The 13,674-nt window shown below is 35.9% G+C and overlaps 1 protein-coding gene across 2 annotated transcripts in view; it reads left to right on the top strand.

Moving 5' to 3' along the window:
* The first annotated feature begins 599 nt into the window (after positions 1 to 599).
* The window catches only part of EPHA3 (EPH receptor A3), a 352,548-nt gene continuing 339,473 nt past the window's right edge, over positions 600 to 13,674 (top strand). The window contains exon 1 of one of the 2 annotated variants that reach the window (XM_057697498.1): positions 600 to 758. In XM_057697498.1, coding sequence (XP_057553481.1) covers positions 671 to 758 — 88 coding nt within the window. In that variant the 5' untranslated portion in view covers positions 600 to 670. The remainder of the gene's footprint in view (positions 759 to 13,674) is intronic. The other variant, XM_057697499.1, reaches the window with a different exon arrangement.

The raw sequence follows: 13,674 nt of genomic DNA, 5'->3' as shown, positions 1-13,674 counted from the left end.
ATATACATACATATATGTGTGTATATACTACATACATATATACACATATGTATATAGTTGATTGTATTCAAAGGAAAATTAGGATTATGTATCTGTATATATACATAAATATATTTATATATATTTTAATGAAGGGCTCTTGTTCTTTCAATAACAAACATTTCTCTGGCACTTCAATTTCTTTTCCACTCCCTCTGCCACATGACACTCTATCAAGGTTTCTGGTTTCTTAAGGGTATTAACGTGCAAGAACATGTACTGCAAACAATAAAAGAGCTGCTTTCCATTGAAAATAAAGAGGGGGTGTTTTTCTCTCCCCACCACTACTCTCCACCACCGCATCATCACGACTTCTGGATTTCCTGCGCCTTCAGTGACGCCGCCAACTCCCACCCCCTTGCTCCCCAGCTCCAGGCTGCAGAGCTGTCTGCGAGCCCGGGCGCGCTGTCCTGTTCTTCAGCGCTCGCTTCCGACGGCACTAGGACCCAGGGAAGTCCCTGAGCGAGGTTCGCGGAAAGGCAGCCAGACTCCTCCTTATCTCCAGTGTCAAACTTGACATCAGCCTGCGAGCGGAGCATGGTAACTTCTCCAGCAATCAGAGCGCTCCCCCTCACATCAGTGGCATGCTTCATGGAGATATGCTCCTCTCACTGCCCTCTGCACCAGCAACATGGATTGTCACCTCTCCATCCTCCTCCTTCTCAGCTGCTCTGTCCTCAGCTGCTTCGGGGAACTGACTCTCCAACCTTCCAATGAAGGTAAGCCAGGTACCAGCGACGCGCACAGCCCTGCCCCGCGGGGCTAACGCTCTTCCAAGCACGTTCTCACCGAAGCTTTTTCAGGTCCTCGAGGTGCCTCCGAATAAAGCGGTTTGCTCTCAGAGTAAACTAAAGAGGTGCTTTTATTTTCGGCTGTCTTCTAAAACACTTTAAGAGATCATTTTGGATTGCCTAGACCTAAAATATGTTTTTAATCTGATACCAACTCAAGCAGTTACCTTGTTTGTCAATTTGAAGCAGAAAGAAAGAAAAATCCTCGTTTTACAACGCAGTGTGTTAATTGCCAAACAGCCATGGCAGTATTTTATTTACTAATTATGACCATGTAGTACTCTGAGAAGTTTAAAAGAATATTCCACCCTCCTCTCTAGATTTAGTATTTTTAAAGGTAATGACAGGTTGTTCCTACTTAGGATCATGGCATTTATGAATGGGCTAAAGGGAAATCAGAGTTTGTTGTAGCGGAGATGTGTGTGTGTGTGAGTTTGTGCGTGTATTTGCTGCAACTGCTGTATTGAAGTGATGTGTATCCCGCCAGGCGGTGGTTTGCTCTATGGTACAGGTTCTAATGAGCAGCATATGCCACATTAACATAAGTAATATTTGCAGGAATTACAATAAGCTAATTGGATTTTCTTTGTTTAAGGGCTTATACACGAATAGGAGAATGTATTTAATGAATAGTGAAAAGCTCCTGGGTAGGTGTAGTAAATAACTGAACAGCAAATTAAGAAAGAATGTTCATGTGCAGCAAATGGTATTTCCTTAATGTTGGGTTATTTGTCTTCCTCCTAATGGGCACTCTTCCCTTTTCAATGGATTAAACTGCAAACCTAATATTAAGGACACCAATGTTTCCTATAAGATTGTGTGCTTAATAGAGACATTGCCTTTTTCTTGTATACCTTTTGTGATCTGTTCCTAATGATTTGTGAATATAATTGCTAACTCTTAAGACAAACTTTTCTGAATAATTGATTGCAACACTTACAACTTTGATTTCCTCAATCATTTTGAACTTATAACAACAACATTTAACAATTTATTTTGCAATTTAGCAATCAATACTGAGCAATTGATGTGCAAATGCTACATTATATATTATATCACTAACTAAAAAATATATGGGCAAACCAATACCATTGTATATTGTATATATTATTTTTAAAAAGCACATGTCAAAACTCAAAAATATTTAGAAACTTTTAAATTAAATATAAAAACTGCCTCTCATATTCGGTGACCTACTTTCACTGCTAATAGAGCAGTTTAATTTCATTCTTTCCTTAGTGACTGCTTTTATCAACTTGGCAGATTTCATTAAATTTTTTGTGTCTTTTTTATTGGGAAATTAAAAATTCTAAAATAAAAGGATCAAGAAATTATCTTACCTTCAAGTGACTTTATTTTTACAAATGAAATTAAAATGTTTATTTGAAAGTAAAGGTCAGTCATTTTTTATGAATGAAAGGCAAGAGTATTATAATGAGTAATATATGAATAAGTTAAAATTAGTGTTTATTCTTTTTGTTTCTTTGAAAATATTAAAGTAGTGATAACAGCTAGAAAAACAGTAATATTATTCCCATTCTGCTATGATGAATTGTATTTCTCCAGATGGAATATTTATAAACTATTTAGATAATGGATTTCAGTGAATTAATAATGCACAGGGATATAGCTGAGAGTCATTATTTTTGTGCAAAACATAACCTTTCGGTAAATTGCAAGAGAAAAAAAGGCCCTTTAAACTTACTGACACGTATAAAATTAATGACTATTAATTTAATGAAGTAGGAATTATCAAATGCAAATTCCTTTTAGGCCCCACCTTGTGTATATTTAGGTATATAATGCATATTATTATACAGGTAGATACACATTAACAATATTTGTACAAAAAAGTAAATATATTCAGAAAGACGACATCATTACATTCAATTTGCTTGAGCAAAAGTTTATCTATCCATTGTTTAAGGGGTTATTCTTTCCAGATCATGTCCTATGGTAGTGTCTCCTTTTTCTTCTGAGGTCATGAAGGGAAGCTTTGAAACAAAATTTAAAATGAATGATTTAACTTGGGTAATATCTGAGTAAGACTTCAAATATTAATGCAATAGCTTGTGACTTAGTAGTAGAGTTGAACAACATGAAAAGTGAAAAATCCAAGCATGTGCCAAGATTTCTATGCAATTCTTCTAACAATGTCATTTATTCAAAAAGCAATGTCTTTGAAAATTCACATATTGGGTGGAAGGAATAATGATAAAATGAATATCATTAATATAGGCTCCTAATATAAATTTTGACAACTGAAATACAAAATACTAGGTTGCATTTAAAATAATATGCTAAAAATTATAGAAAATTTACTACAAATTTACCAGAATTTATTCTGCAATCTATTATGAAGTTATTCATGATAGAACTAAAAGAGAACAAAAACCAACCACTGAGTTAATTGCTAGGAAATGTGCCATTGTGTGACTTTTTTTTTAAATTTGAGATTTGATAATCAAATATCAATTTTGAAATGCCATTGGTCCATGATAAGGGAAAACAACTTAGAAAACAGTTTTAATATGAACTTTCCTTTTATCAATCCAGTTACAGATAACTTTCCAATATGCTTTCAAGAAAATAATTCCAGATGTGACTTTCTATGACTGGCCTCTTTGATGATAATTATTTATCATTTTGATGATCATTTAAATCCAGAATTGGCCTTTATACTTCAATAGAAATTTTACAAAAGCTGGGTGGAACTTTATTGAAATCTTACCAGGTCTGTTTACATGACACAACAGAGAAAAGACTTCCAATGGGGAATCAACTACTTTTCATGACAAAATGAGGATTGTTACACTATGTGTTAGTAGAAAAGGTTATATATTTGCTCCCTGTGCCCATCCTAGAAGGATGATGATAATGGTAAATAAAAATAACTTTACAAACAGGTTAAAACTTGATATAAAGTAAAGAATCGACTACTATTAGTTCAATCTCTGTTAGCAGTGGATCAAGTACACTCTTTAAACACTTTCGAACATTGGAAGCTTTCTGAGGCAGAATGCACTGCTTATTCATCAGTATATAATACACTAAATCATTTTTCTATCCAAAAGTTTGTAATTTAGATTAACATTTACCTATGAGTTCTTTACATTGGAAACCAGTTTTCGAAATAAAAGTGAATAAAATTCATTCCGCATATTTATATACTACTTTCTTGGGGGAGACTTTTATTGGAGTGGTTGGGACACTGTATGAAATGTATTTCACTGAACATAAATCACTTAAGTACAAAAGGATACTATGTGATAGTTTAAAGCTTAAAAGTAAAACTTAGAGATGAACACTATGCTTCCCTTTGAATATTAGGTAAATGATGGAGACAATAAATATTCAAATAATAGATTTTTCCCTTTTTAAAAATTAGTGTGAATTGGCATCATTTTCATGTGTAAACACTTATCCTCAAATAATACATTGTGATTGAAACATTAATAGAGAACTAAGCTATCATATCATCTTTATAGTTTTTCTTTAAAGAGGGTTTACATTTGCTTTTAATAGCACTTTATCATTTTAGACTAAATAATTGAATACATTATACATTTTTGTAATTTAATAGCTCTCCTAATAGCTCGCCCCTACTTCCCCCCAACAGTTATAACTGTGCTATTTGCCTGGAGGTAGGAGAAACCTTAATTTCACTATTTTATAACCCACAACAGTTAACACTTGACCTAGGTCATTAACAGGATTATCAGCAAATTTGTTTAAGCTTTTACTGACAACCTGAATTGCTACGATAATATTTTGATTGTGCCGGAAAGAAACTTCTTGTAACCTCTCAAAATCTATCACGAAATTAATTCATTCTGAATCTATATCTTCCTAAAGACTAATATTGATAATAATAATTCAAGTGGGGAAATGTCCACTTTGATACCCCTTCTCCTCACTCTTATTATGTTTTATATATCACAGCATTTTTGTTATGAATGAGCAATTAAAAACTTTTAAATAGTAAATATTCTGGCAATAACAATCGATTTATAAATACAAATCAGCTTCATTGTAAGTATGAACAGTTTCAATTTTATACTTTTTTATTATTGGTGCTGTTGTTGACATTTTTCTGCCCATTTCAAGTTATAAAGTCAATTGAATATGTTTATAACTCAGAAGCAACTGGAACCATAAAAGGGAAACTACATGTAATAAAACATTACTCCATGTAAGATTATGGTTGCATTTTATATAAAGTTGTCTTTCCCGTGAAACACTAGTAATTGGGAGCTACAATGAAAACTTAAAATTAATAGAAACATTTTAAACAAAATGTTGTGCACAGTCAGAACTTAAAGGAATTTTTTTTTAACCTTGTGTAGTAGGTTTAGGGAATTTCATGTGAAGATTTTTATTACTTGAATAAAATTATGGTTTACTCTTTTCTTATATAATTTAGTAGTTTCACCTTGACTCATAAGAAACATTATCATTAAAGAAAAGATTTAATAAGATTCTTTATCGTGTCTATATATTATCCACATTTTGATATTCAAATTTTGGTGTGTTTTTTGAGTCCTTCACTTTTAATAGTTTCTCAAAATAACTTTCTTTATGAAGTTCCTAAAATGTTAAAATTGTTTCTGAAACTCTGGAATTTTTCTGAAATAAAATATATGCAATTTTTAAATATCAAATAATCAGTTACATATGCAAAGGATTTTTAAAGGCAAAACATATTTCCACAGTATATTTGATTTACTAACTTCCACGCAAATGGAAACAGCAAGAAATGTTCTTGAGAGTTACATTTTCCAAGTCATAAAATCTTCAAGAAAATATTAATAAAACTTTCCACAAATCATCAAAACTCGATAAGTTCTTACAGACATTTACTTACTCAGAAATCTGTGATGTGGGTTACCTTTGATTTTAGTCATTTTCCAATGATTTTGTTTGGCATAAATACTAGATGGAAGGAGAAATATGTATTTCTTGGAAGAACACTAAGTTTTGCAAATCATTTTCTGACAGGATCCTTAACTTTATTTTTAATATACACATTTGTCTTTAAAACTTTTAATAAACCTTGTTCTTTTAATTCTTGTTTGGTAAAAGATTTAGAAAAATAGATGCAGGTGTCTGCTTCTTGATTCTGTTTTCAGAGATCTGGATTTTATCACCAGGGAGGGTCAGAGCAGGGCTTTTACCAAGTGCACAAGTAGCTTTCCACAGATTTTTCAAATAAAGGGATGACTAGTGGTGTAAAATGTTACTATATTATTCATCCAGGTATACTGAAGACCAGGATTTGAAATTTATTTCTAAAAAATTTGAAAATTCTTCTGTAATGACTTTAGAAATAAAAGCATTGTTGGACATTTATAAACTGCAAAGGCTTCCAAGCCACAAATCAACCTAGGCAGACACTCCTCCTGGGAATCAGGGTGTGGGCACATGTGCACCCCTCGATTTCACTCTCTGGGTCGGTTACCAGCTCCCTAGAATCAGGTAGTTCTTGGAATCTGGCAGAAGCTTTTCTCTTGGAAAAGTCTGAAAGTCAGCAAGTTTTTAGTTTGCCTCCTTCCAGCTTTGTGTGAAATAAAAAATAAATTTTAAAAAAGGTGGTGGATTACCAAGAGAAAAAAGTCTTTGCAAGAGAAAAGAAAATAAAAAGTCGATTAGAAAGTTGGAGAGGTAGAGAAATACAAAGATTCTAAAACCAATGATAATGTTTGTCTTTTGCTTAAAAGAAAAAATATTTATCACTTCAAACATCTGGCTAGTCAATTTTTATTAAATTTCTAAAAGTCTGCGCGCGCGCACACCCACCCACCCACACAAAGGGTGCATTTGGGGAGGGGTGGGGCTGGAGGGGGCATTACGTGCATTTGTTTCTCCTCTCAAGTTTACACATTTTTGATGTTTCCCCTGAAGAAAATATTTTATCTAGGAAAGTTTTGAGAGTGTAAGCCAGACCCCTTTGGAAGCCTGGGCGAATGCATGTGGAGGATGGATGGAATCAAAACCAGTTCAGCAAATAAAGCCTGCAACTTGGAGTGATGTTATTAAACTAGAAGCCCTGAGTGGGGAACCCCCTCCCTCCCTTCATTTTCTAAACCATGTCCTGCTGTTCCAGTCAAAGCAGAGGGTGCAAATCCACATAATCCAAACCAACATGGTGAAGTCAGAATAATAGGCGAGGAAGGAGGGGGAAAACAAGTGGCAGAACTGTACAAACAAACTGTTGTGAATAATCTTAGCCATGAACTGGGGTGGTCAACAGGAGAGATGATGGCGCTTCTCTTTCTTCGTATCACACCTCCCACATTTGATAAAGCAATACTGATTAAATTTCAAAAGTGTGCTCTGAGAAATTTTAGCACGAAACAGAGCTTTACGGGGAATGACAGGGATGTGGCAACAGAGAGATGAGCAGGCGCCCTCGCGACCGCCACACCCACCAGCAGGGCATCTCAGTCTCAAACTATCCTCCTCCGCCGGGACCAGGCTCATAGGTGCGGCGCGAAAACGGAGTCTCCCAACAATTCCCTACTTTTCACGCCGCATCGGATTCGAGATCGGATCAGAAAAGCCCAACTCCGGGTCCACGTCCCCCAGCTCAGCCCCCGGGGTTCGGTGGGTTCTTTGTGCGCCAACATCTCACGCCCCGCGGCCAAAAGCGCGCGGCCCGAGCGCTGCGAGCCGGCGCGGCCTCCTGGGGGCGGCGGGCGGCGGGCACGCGCGGAGCCCCTGCGGCGGCCGGCTTCTCTGGGGCGTCGGGCGCTCCCGGCCCGGGGAGGAGGCTGGAGCCAGCGGGCCGCGAGGGCGCCAAGTTCCGCGGAAACGAGCACCGGGCGGAGGCGGGGCGGGCGAGAGGCAGACGTGCGCCCTCTGCCTGCGGCCGCGGAGCTGCGGGCGCTCGGAGAGGCGGCGGCCTCCCCACCACCTGGACTCGCCCTACCTGGGGAGAGCGCGAGCGGCTCGGACGGGCCAGGCAAGTCCCGACTCTCACAGCAGTCCCCGACCCGAGGTCTCTGTCGCCCCCGGCCCTCGACTGCCCCTCCCCCCGTCGCCGTCAATCTTCTCAGCTTGGGGTCCGGGGTTGGCACGGTCTCTTTCCTTCTCAGCTCCGGACCCGCCAGGTGACAGGTGTGGGAGGGGGACACGGTTCTCCGCGTTCACAGAACTCTCTGCACAGTTGGGAAAGCGCCTGGTATCGGCCCGCTCGGTTTGGACGAGCCTGAGATGGCCATTGTCTGCTTGCGGCTGTCTTTCCCGACTCCTCTATTTCTTGAATTTTCTAAAGACCTCTCCTTTTGTCTCTAGACGAAAATGAAGAACTTTTTTTTTTTTTTTCAGTTTTCTTTAAGACCATCTACTAATTCCACTTGTTAGGCCCCCAGAGAGAGCTAAGGGGCATGTTCCACAGACCCCCTCCCCACCCCGTGCACCATCTAAAGTTGTCTGTTTCCCCCCAGAGCCCCATATTTGATTGGCACAGTTTTTTATTAAAAGGGGATTTTCCCTCTTCTGGAAGGGTTTCTGGGAGCGGTATTACCCAGCTGGGTTAGTAGTTGGATGATGCTGATGTCTGTGTGGTCGTCAAAACTTTAGTGTTTTCCATAAAGGATGGAATTGTTGAATCCAGAGCATCACACGACTAAATATGGCCTCAGTGTCATGCCCAGTAATCAGATAACAATTACACAGACGTCCACTAATTGGAAAGATTTTTCCTTTACATTATCATTCAGTACTTCCTGGGCCTCCTTTAATCTTAAAGCAGCCCTAAAGTAGGTATTATGACATCTCCCGTTTTACAACTGAGGAAACTAAGTAAACTCATAATAAAGGAGTAACTGAGCCAGGCCCTCTCCTGTGTGTCTTCTGATTTTAACCTCATGTGTTTTCTCCTGTACACGAATGCCTGTAAATTAAGGAGGTATCCATCTATTCAGGAAAAGAACTCGCTTCTCAATCTCAATCCTATTGAGTATACTAATTTGTCTTGTGACTTGCAAGAAATACTTGGAAATAGAGTATTGTGAAAAATAAGACTTCGAAGTACTTTCACAAAAGTACTTCAAAGAGTACTTTGAATCTGCAGTGTTTGCCCTCATAAGTTATGATTATCCGTATAGGTTGGGGACTTATTAAGAATTAAAGAAAATTTGATGTGGACAGACGAATTGGAGATGTGATCTGTGATGTATTTTCTTCACCTTCTTACCTCTGTTTTCCTTCCCTGACACTCAAACACTCTTTTCCTCACCCTGGAAAGATTCTTGTCAAGAATTCCGTACATAGGAGAGATTGTGAGGCAATTGTCAGTATATCCTGGATGTGATTTTTTAGTTTTATATAATAAAAACAAAGTGTGAATTAACTATTGGAATTGTCATAAGGTCAGTAATGGGTGGAGGTAGAACTTGGCCTAGAAAGTAGACTTTAATTTCTGTGGAAACTTTCCCCTATTTAAAAGATAATTTATAAATTACTTAAGTTGAGAAAATAAATTATAAAGATTTATCTCCTCTTTCATAAAAACACTTGTACTCTAAGTGGAGGCATTCAGAAAAGGTAGCTAAAACAGGGTTCTGAAAGGTAGCAAATTAAGTTGGGGGCAATTATATTTTTCATGTGGGTATATCAGCACATATGTTTTGCATTAATTGCTGCAATAAATTCTGTTAACCTGGCAAAGAGCAAAAATAGCATATTGATGACATAAGGCTTTCAAATCAGAAAGCTGCTTTCAGTATCTTGCTTTCTTCACTGTAACATGAAAAAAAAAAAAAGTTTTCAAATGTGTTATCCTTTAGGTTCCCAGTGAGTTTTCTAACCACTCAAGCTACTGGCACATTTTTTATGAGCAAAATCAAATGCTTAGCAACAAACTTGTTTTCTCACTTCTGAAGGATTAGAATCAACAACTATTTTCACCACCATTTAATGTTCTCGTTCATATGTGATTTTGCAGAGCACTCTCAAATCAAGAAAATGTAAACGTGACTTCAAAGTCTCCAAACTGAATTGCCTCTTGTTTTAAGACAAAAATTCTTAACAGATTACATGGTGGGGACTGGAGCAAAGGGAGAAGCCTGGATTAATTGCTTATTTATTGCTGATAAGTCCACTTAATCAATATCAAAATGGTTTCATCATAAATTTTCTATATATTCATTAAGGGGAGGTTAGTTTATCAGCTTTCAAATAATAGTTAAGAAAGATCAATAAACTCTGAAGGTTCTTTAAAAAAAATAACACCTGTCCCCTCAACCCCCAACCCCCTCCCTTGATAAACAATGAGACTTTAAAATTTACTTTTTGCCAGTGATAAAGTTAGTTGGTTTCTAATCAATATGAAATTTAGACATTCCCTATCTCAGGATGAGTAAGGGAAATGGAGAACAGCTTGTGAGTAGTTAATGTACAGTTTATTTCCTGATTTTCAAGTGTAATTTAGCAACCAATAAAATTATATAGGTTTTATAAAGATACTTTTTTTTATTGCATATGATAGCAATCTTCACACTGAGAAGAAGTTAGGCTGGGAAGCTGATTTGCAATTGCTTCCTTGTAGATTGTCTAAATAATCCTCTGGTTAAGCAGAATAACACTGAGGATGTCTGTGTGCAGCATTGTATGTGAGCATGCGTGTGTGTGTGTGTACGTGTGTGTGTGATCAACAGTACTGTCCCCTTAAAAAACTGAATCATTCCCACACTGTGGGCAAAATTTTATGGATGAATATTTACTTTTTGAAATGAAGATGAAGTAAAATTCTGTTTTTCTGAATTACAAATTGGTGATGAGAAAAAAATAAAAACAATCATTTATTTGTCACCATCTAATCTTGTAAAATTTCCCCTGATCACTGATAATAATCAAAGATGGCATAAAATTAGAGTTATATCCAAATTGTGATTTTTTTTCCTTCAATATGCCAAAGCTATTTATGGTATATTTTGTATTTTAACAGAATAAAAATAACTGGCATCATCACCGAAACTATAAATAGAAATTAAATTGTGTTGTTATTCTTTTATTAAGTATATAAACTCCATCAAATATAGCCATTGCCAAATCTTGAAAATATTTTTAAAGAGGCAGAATGAAAGAGAATAGTATTTTTCTCTTGGTTTACTTTTACTATCTAGTTTACCACAGATAAGTTAATACTCATTTACGTTAACTCAAGAAAGATAAACTCAGAGACTTTATTATGATGTTTTGACATTTCTGATCTGAAATTATAATGATTTGATAGTCCTTTTTTTTTGAAAAGAGATTTCCAGGTATAATTATATGTATTTCATCTGAATGAACAAATTAGATTCATCTGTGCTTACAGCGATGGCTTCTCTATATTTTTAGGTACAACTGCTTTCTTTTCCTTAAACATTTGTACACTGAAGGACAGTTTTCTTACTTTTGCTTATAAGTGATGTCCAAAATCATTCTAAATGTTTTAATATCTTTTAAAAATCTGTATAGGATTAGAGAAGGAAGAAATCTAGAAATATGTAAAATTAGTATCCCTTTAAATTTTCCCTTCCAAAGGTGATCCTTTGGAAACTAAGGTTTACTGCCCTAGCCCTAGTGAAAACATTAGAACTCTACATTTAATTTCAAAGGCATAAATTTAAAAACCATTAAAATGAATTAAAAAAATGTTAAAAAATTAACTCATCTTTCATACTTTAATAATTTGTTTTCTGCATTTGTTTATTTACCAAACAGTGCATACCTACAGGATTTTGGAAAAGAAGGTTATCACGAATGTCATGTTGAATGGCCTTGAAGATAAAAACTTAGTTGGGACAGATGACTACAAAATAAATACTTGTATAAAGAACTGTCTTAATATAGATGTGAACATTTTAAAAAATACGATATGAGACTTTAAAGAAGACTAGCTGCCTAAAACAGAGTCCCTGGAATATAGGGCAGACTTTTTTTAAAGATAAAGTTAATAATAACAACAAGCTAATAAAAACAAAGTGAGAAGATTAAATGATTTACCTAATTTCGTGTGGTAGGGATGATTATAACCCAGATTTTTTTTATCGCTTATATCTAGAAAACTTTAAAAGTAGTTTGAATGAATACATAATAATTACATATGTAAGTAAAAAGCACTTTTGAAAGAACTGAACATTCAGAAATAGCTATTTTTATAAGCACATATCTAAGCTCAATGTACATTCTGTGTGAACACATACATGTACACGTGTGTGTATTGGAAATGCACATGAATGGATAACAAAAAAGACCATTTCAAAATGGAAGCTTCTGTAGGTGCTATTCATATTATGACTACATTACCAAGAAAAAGCGCGCCGAGGTTTGTCTGAATTCTATGTTCTCTTGCAGCGATAAATGAAGTTTCCTGACCGTCGCCAGCACTAATTGATACTTTCCATTGACATTATGTTCCTGATATGGAAAGTAAAGGGCTAGAGCTTTGAGTTAAACTGATAGGCATGTGGCACTTCACTGGATCCTTTGTGGCCCTTTATAAAGACCCATATTTATACCTTGAAAAGTGTTTATACGTGTGTGCATGCATGTTGTGTATGTCTGTAAACTACATTCATGGTATTTGACATAAAGTCCAGATGTACTTATCCTCTAGAAGAGGGGTTCCCAATCTCCAGGCGGTGGTACCAGTCCGCCACCTGTTAGGAACCAGGCTGCACAGCAGGAGGTGAGCGGTGGGTGAGCCAGTGAAGCTTCATCTGCTGCTCCCCATGGTTCCCCATCACTCATATTACCGCCTGAACCATATTCCAACCTCCCCCCACCATCTGTGGAAAAATCATCTTCCATGAAACCAGTCTCTGGTGCCAAAAAGGTTGGGGACTGCTGCTCTAGAATATAAGCTATATCCTGATTTTAATTCTCCAGAAATTTAAACCAATTTATTCTGAGTTGGGCTCCTTTTGAAATTAAAAAAGGTTTCGTGACATAAAAATGTCCAAAGGGAAAAAAAAAATGTCCAAAGAATGTTTTTAAATTGAAATTTAATTTTATCTCTATACTTTTTGTTTGCTATGTTAAAATTTGAATCTTATATTCAAGGGACTTCCAGGCACATTTTTATTTTGAAAATAAACTACTATTTTAGAATTGTTCTGTTCCATTTTCATAGCCATTGTTCAAACCCTGACTAAACAGATAGCTTACGTTTCCTAGTCAAAGGTTAATAATCAGTTGATATGATGAAAAATACGAGGGTGAGTCAAAAATTATCCGCACTCCAGTTATATTAAAACTTCTCTAAATTCTACAGCCAGAGTGCAGATAAATTTTGACTCACCCTCGCATGTACCAAGACATTCTGAATTTATGGTATGAAGGCAAAATATATGTGCTAAATTTGGGCACCTATTTGCCCTAATGATTATTTATATAATTTCAAATTGAATGATACATTTTCATTTTTCACTTTTTTAATCTGTCAAAAAAGTCCTTTCAAATTAGAAATAAACAAGTTTTTCTGTTAGTTCTAGAACACTTTAAAAAGCTAAAATGTGTTGAAAAATTAGTGTTTACATAATCATTAACGTTCTACTTTTAGTACCTTGCATTTTGGGAAACACATTTCACTTGTCTAAATGATTCATAATATAGGTTGACAAAGCACAGAAACAAAGAGACCTGCTATTCTACGGACTGTTATCAAAGCTAGGGTTGTTAATGTAGTAAAACTTCATTGACAGAACATCCCCACTCATTTATGTGAAAGAATTATTTTAAGAACACATTCCCAAGGGATATTTTAATAGCTCTTTTCTCCATAATAGTATTAATGTGAGAGTGCCCTTCAGATTTTTCATATTAAAAAAAAAAAAGAAAATTTTAATGCTTTAGA

Source organism: Hippopotamus amphibius, chromosome 10 (assembly GCF_030028045.1).
Source record: "Hippopotamus amphibius kiboko isolate mHipAmp2 chromosome 10, mHipAmp2.hap2, whole genome shotgun sequence".
NCBI lineage: Eukaryota > Metazoa > Chordata > Mammalia > Artiodactyla > Hippopotamidae > Hippopotamus > Hippopotamus amphibius.
This window is presented reverse-complemented; position numbering and strand designations above follow the sequence as displayed.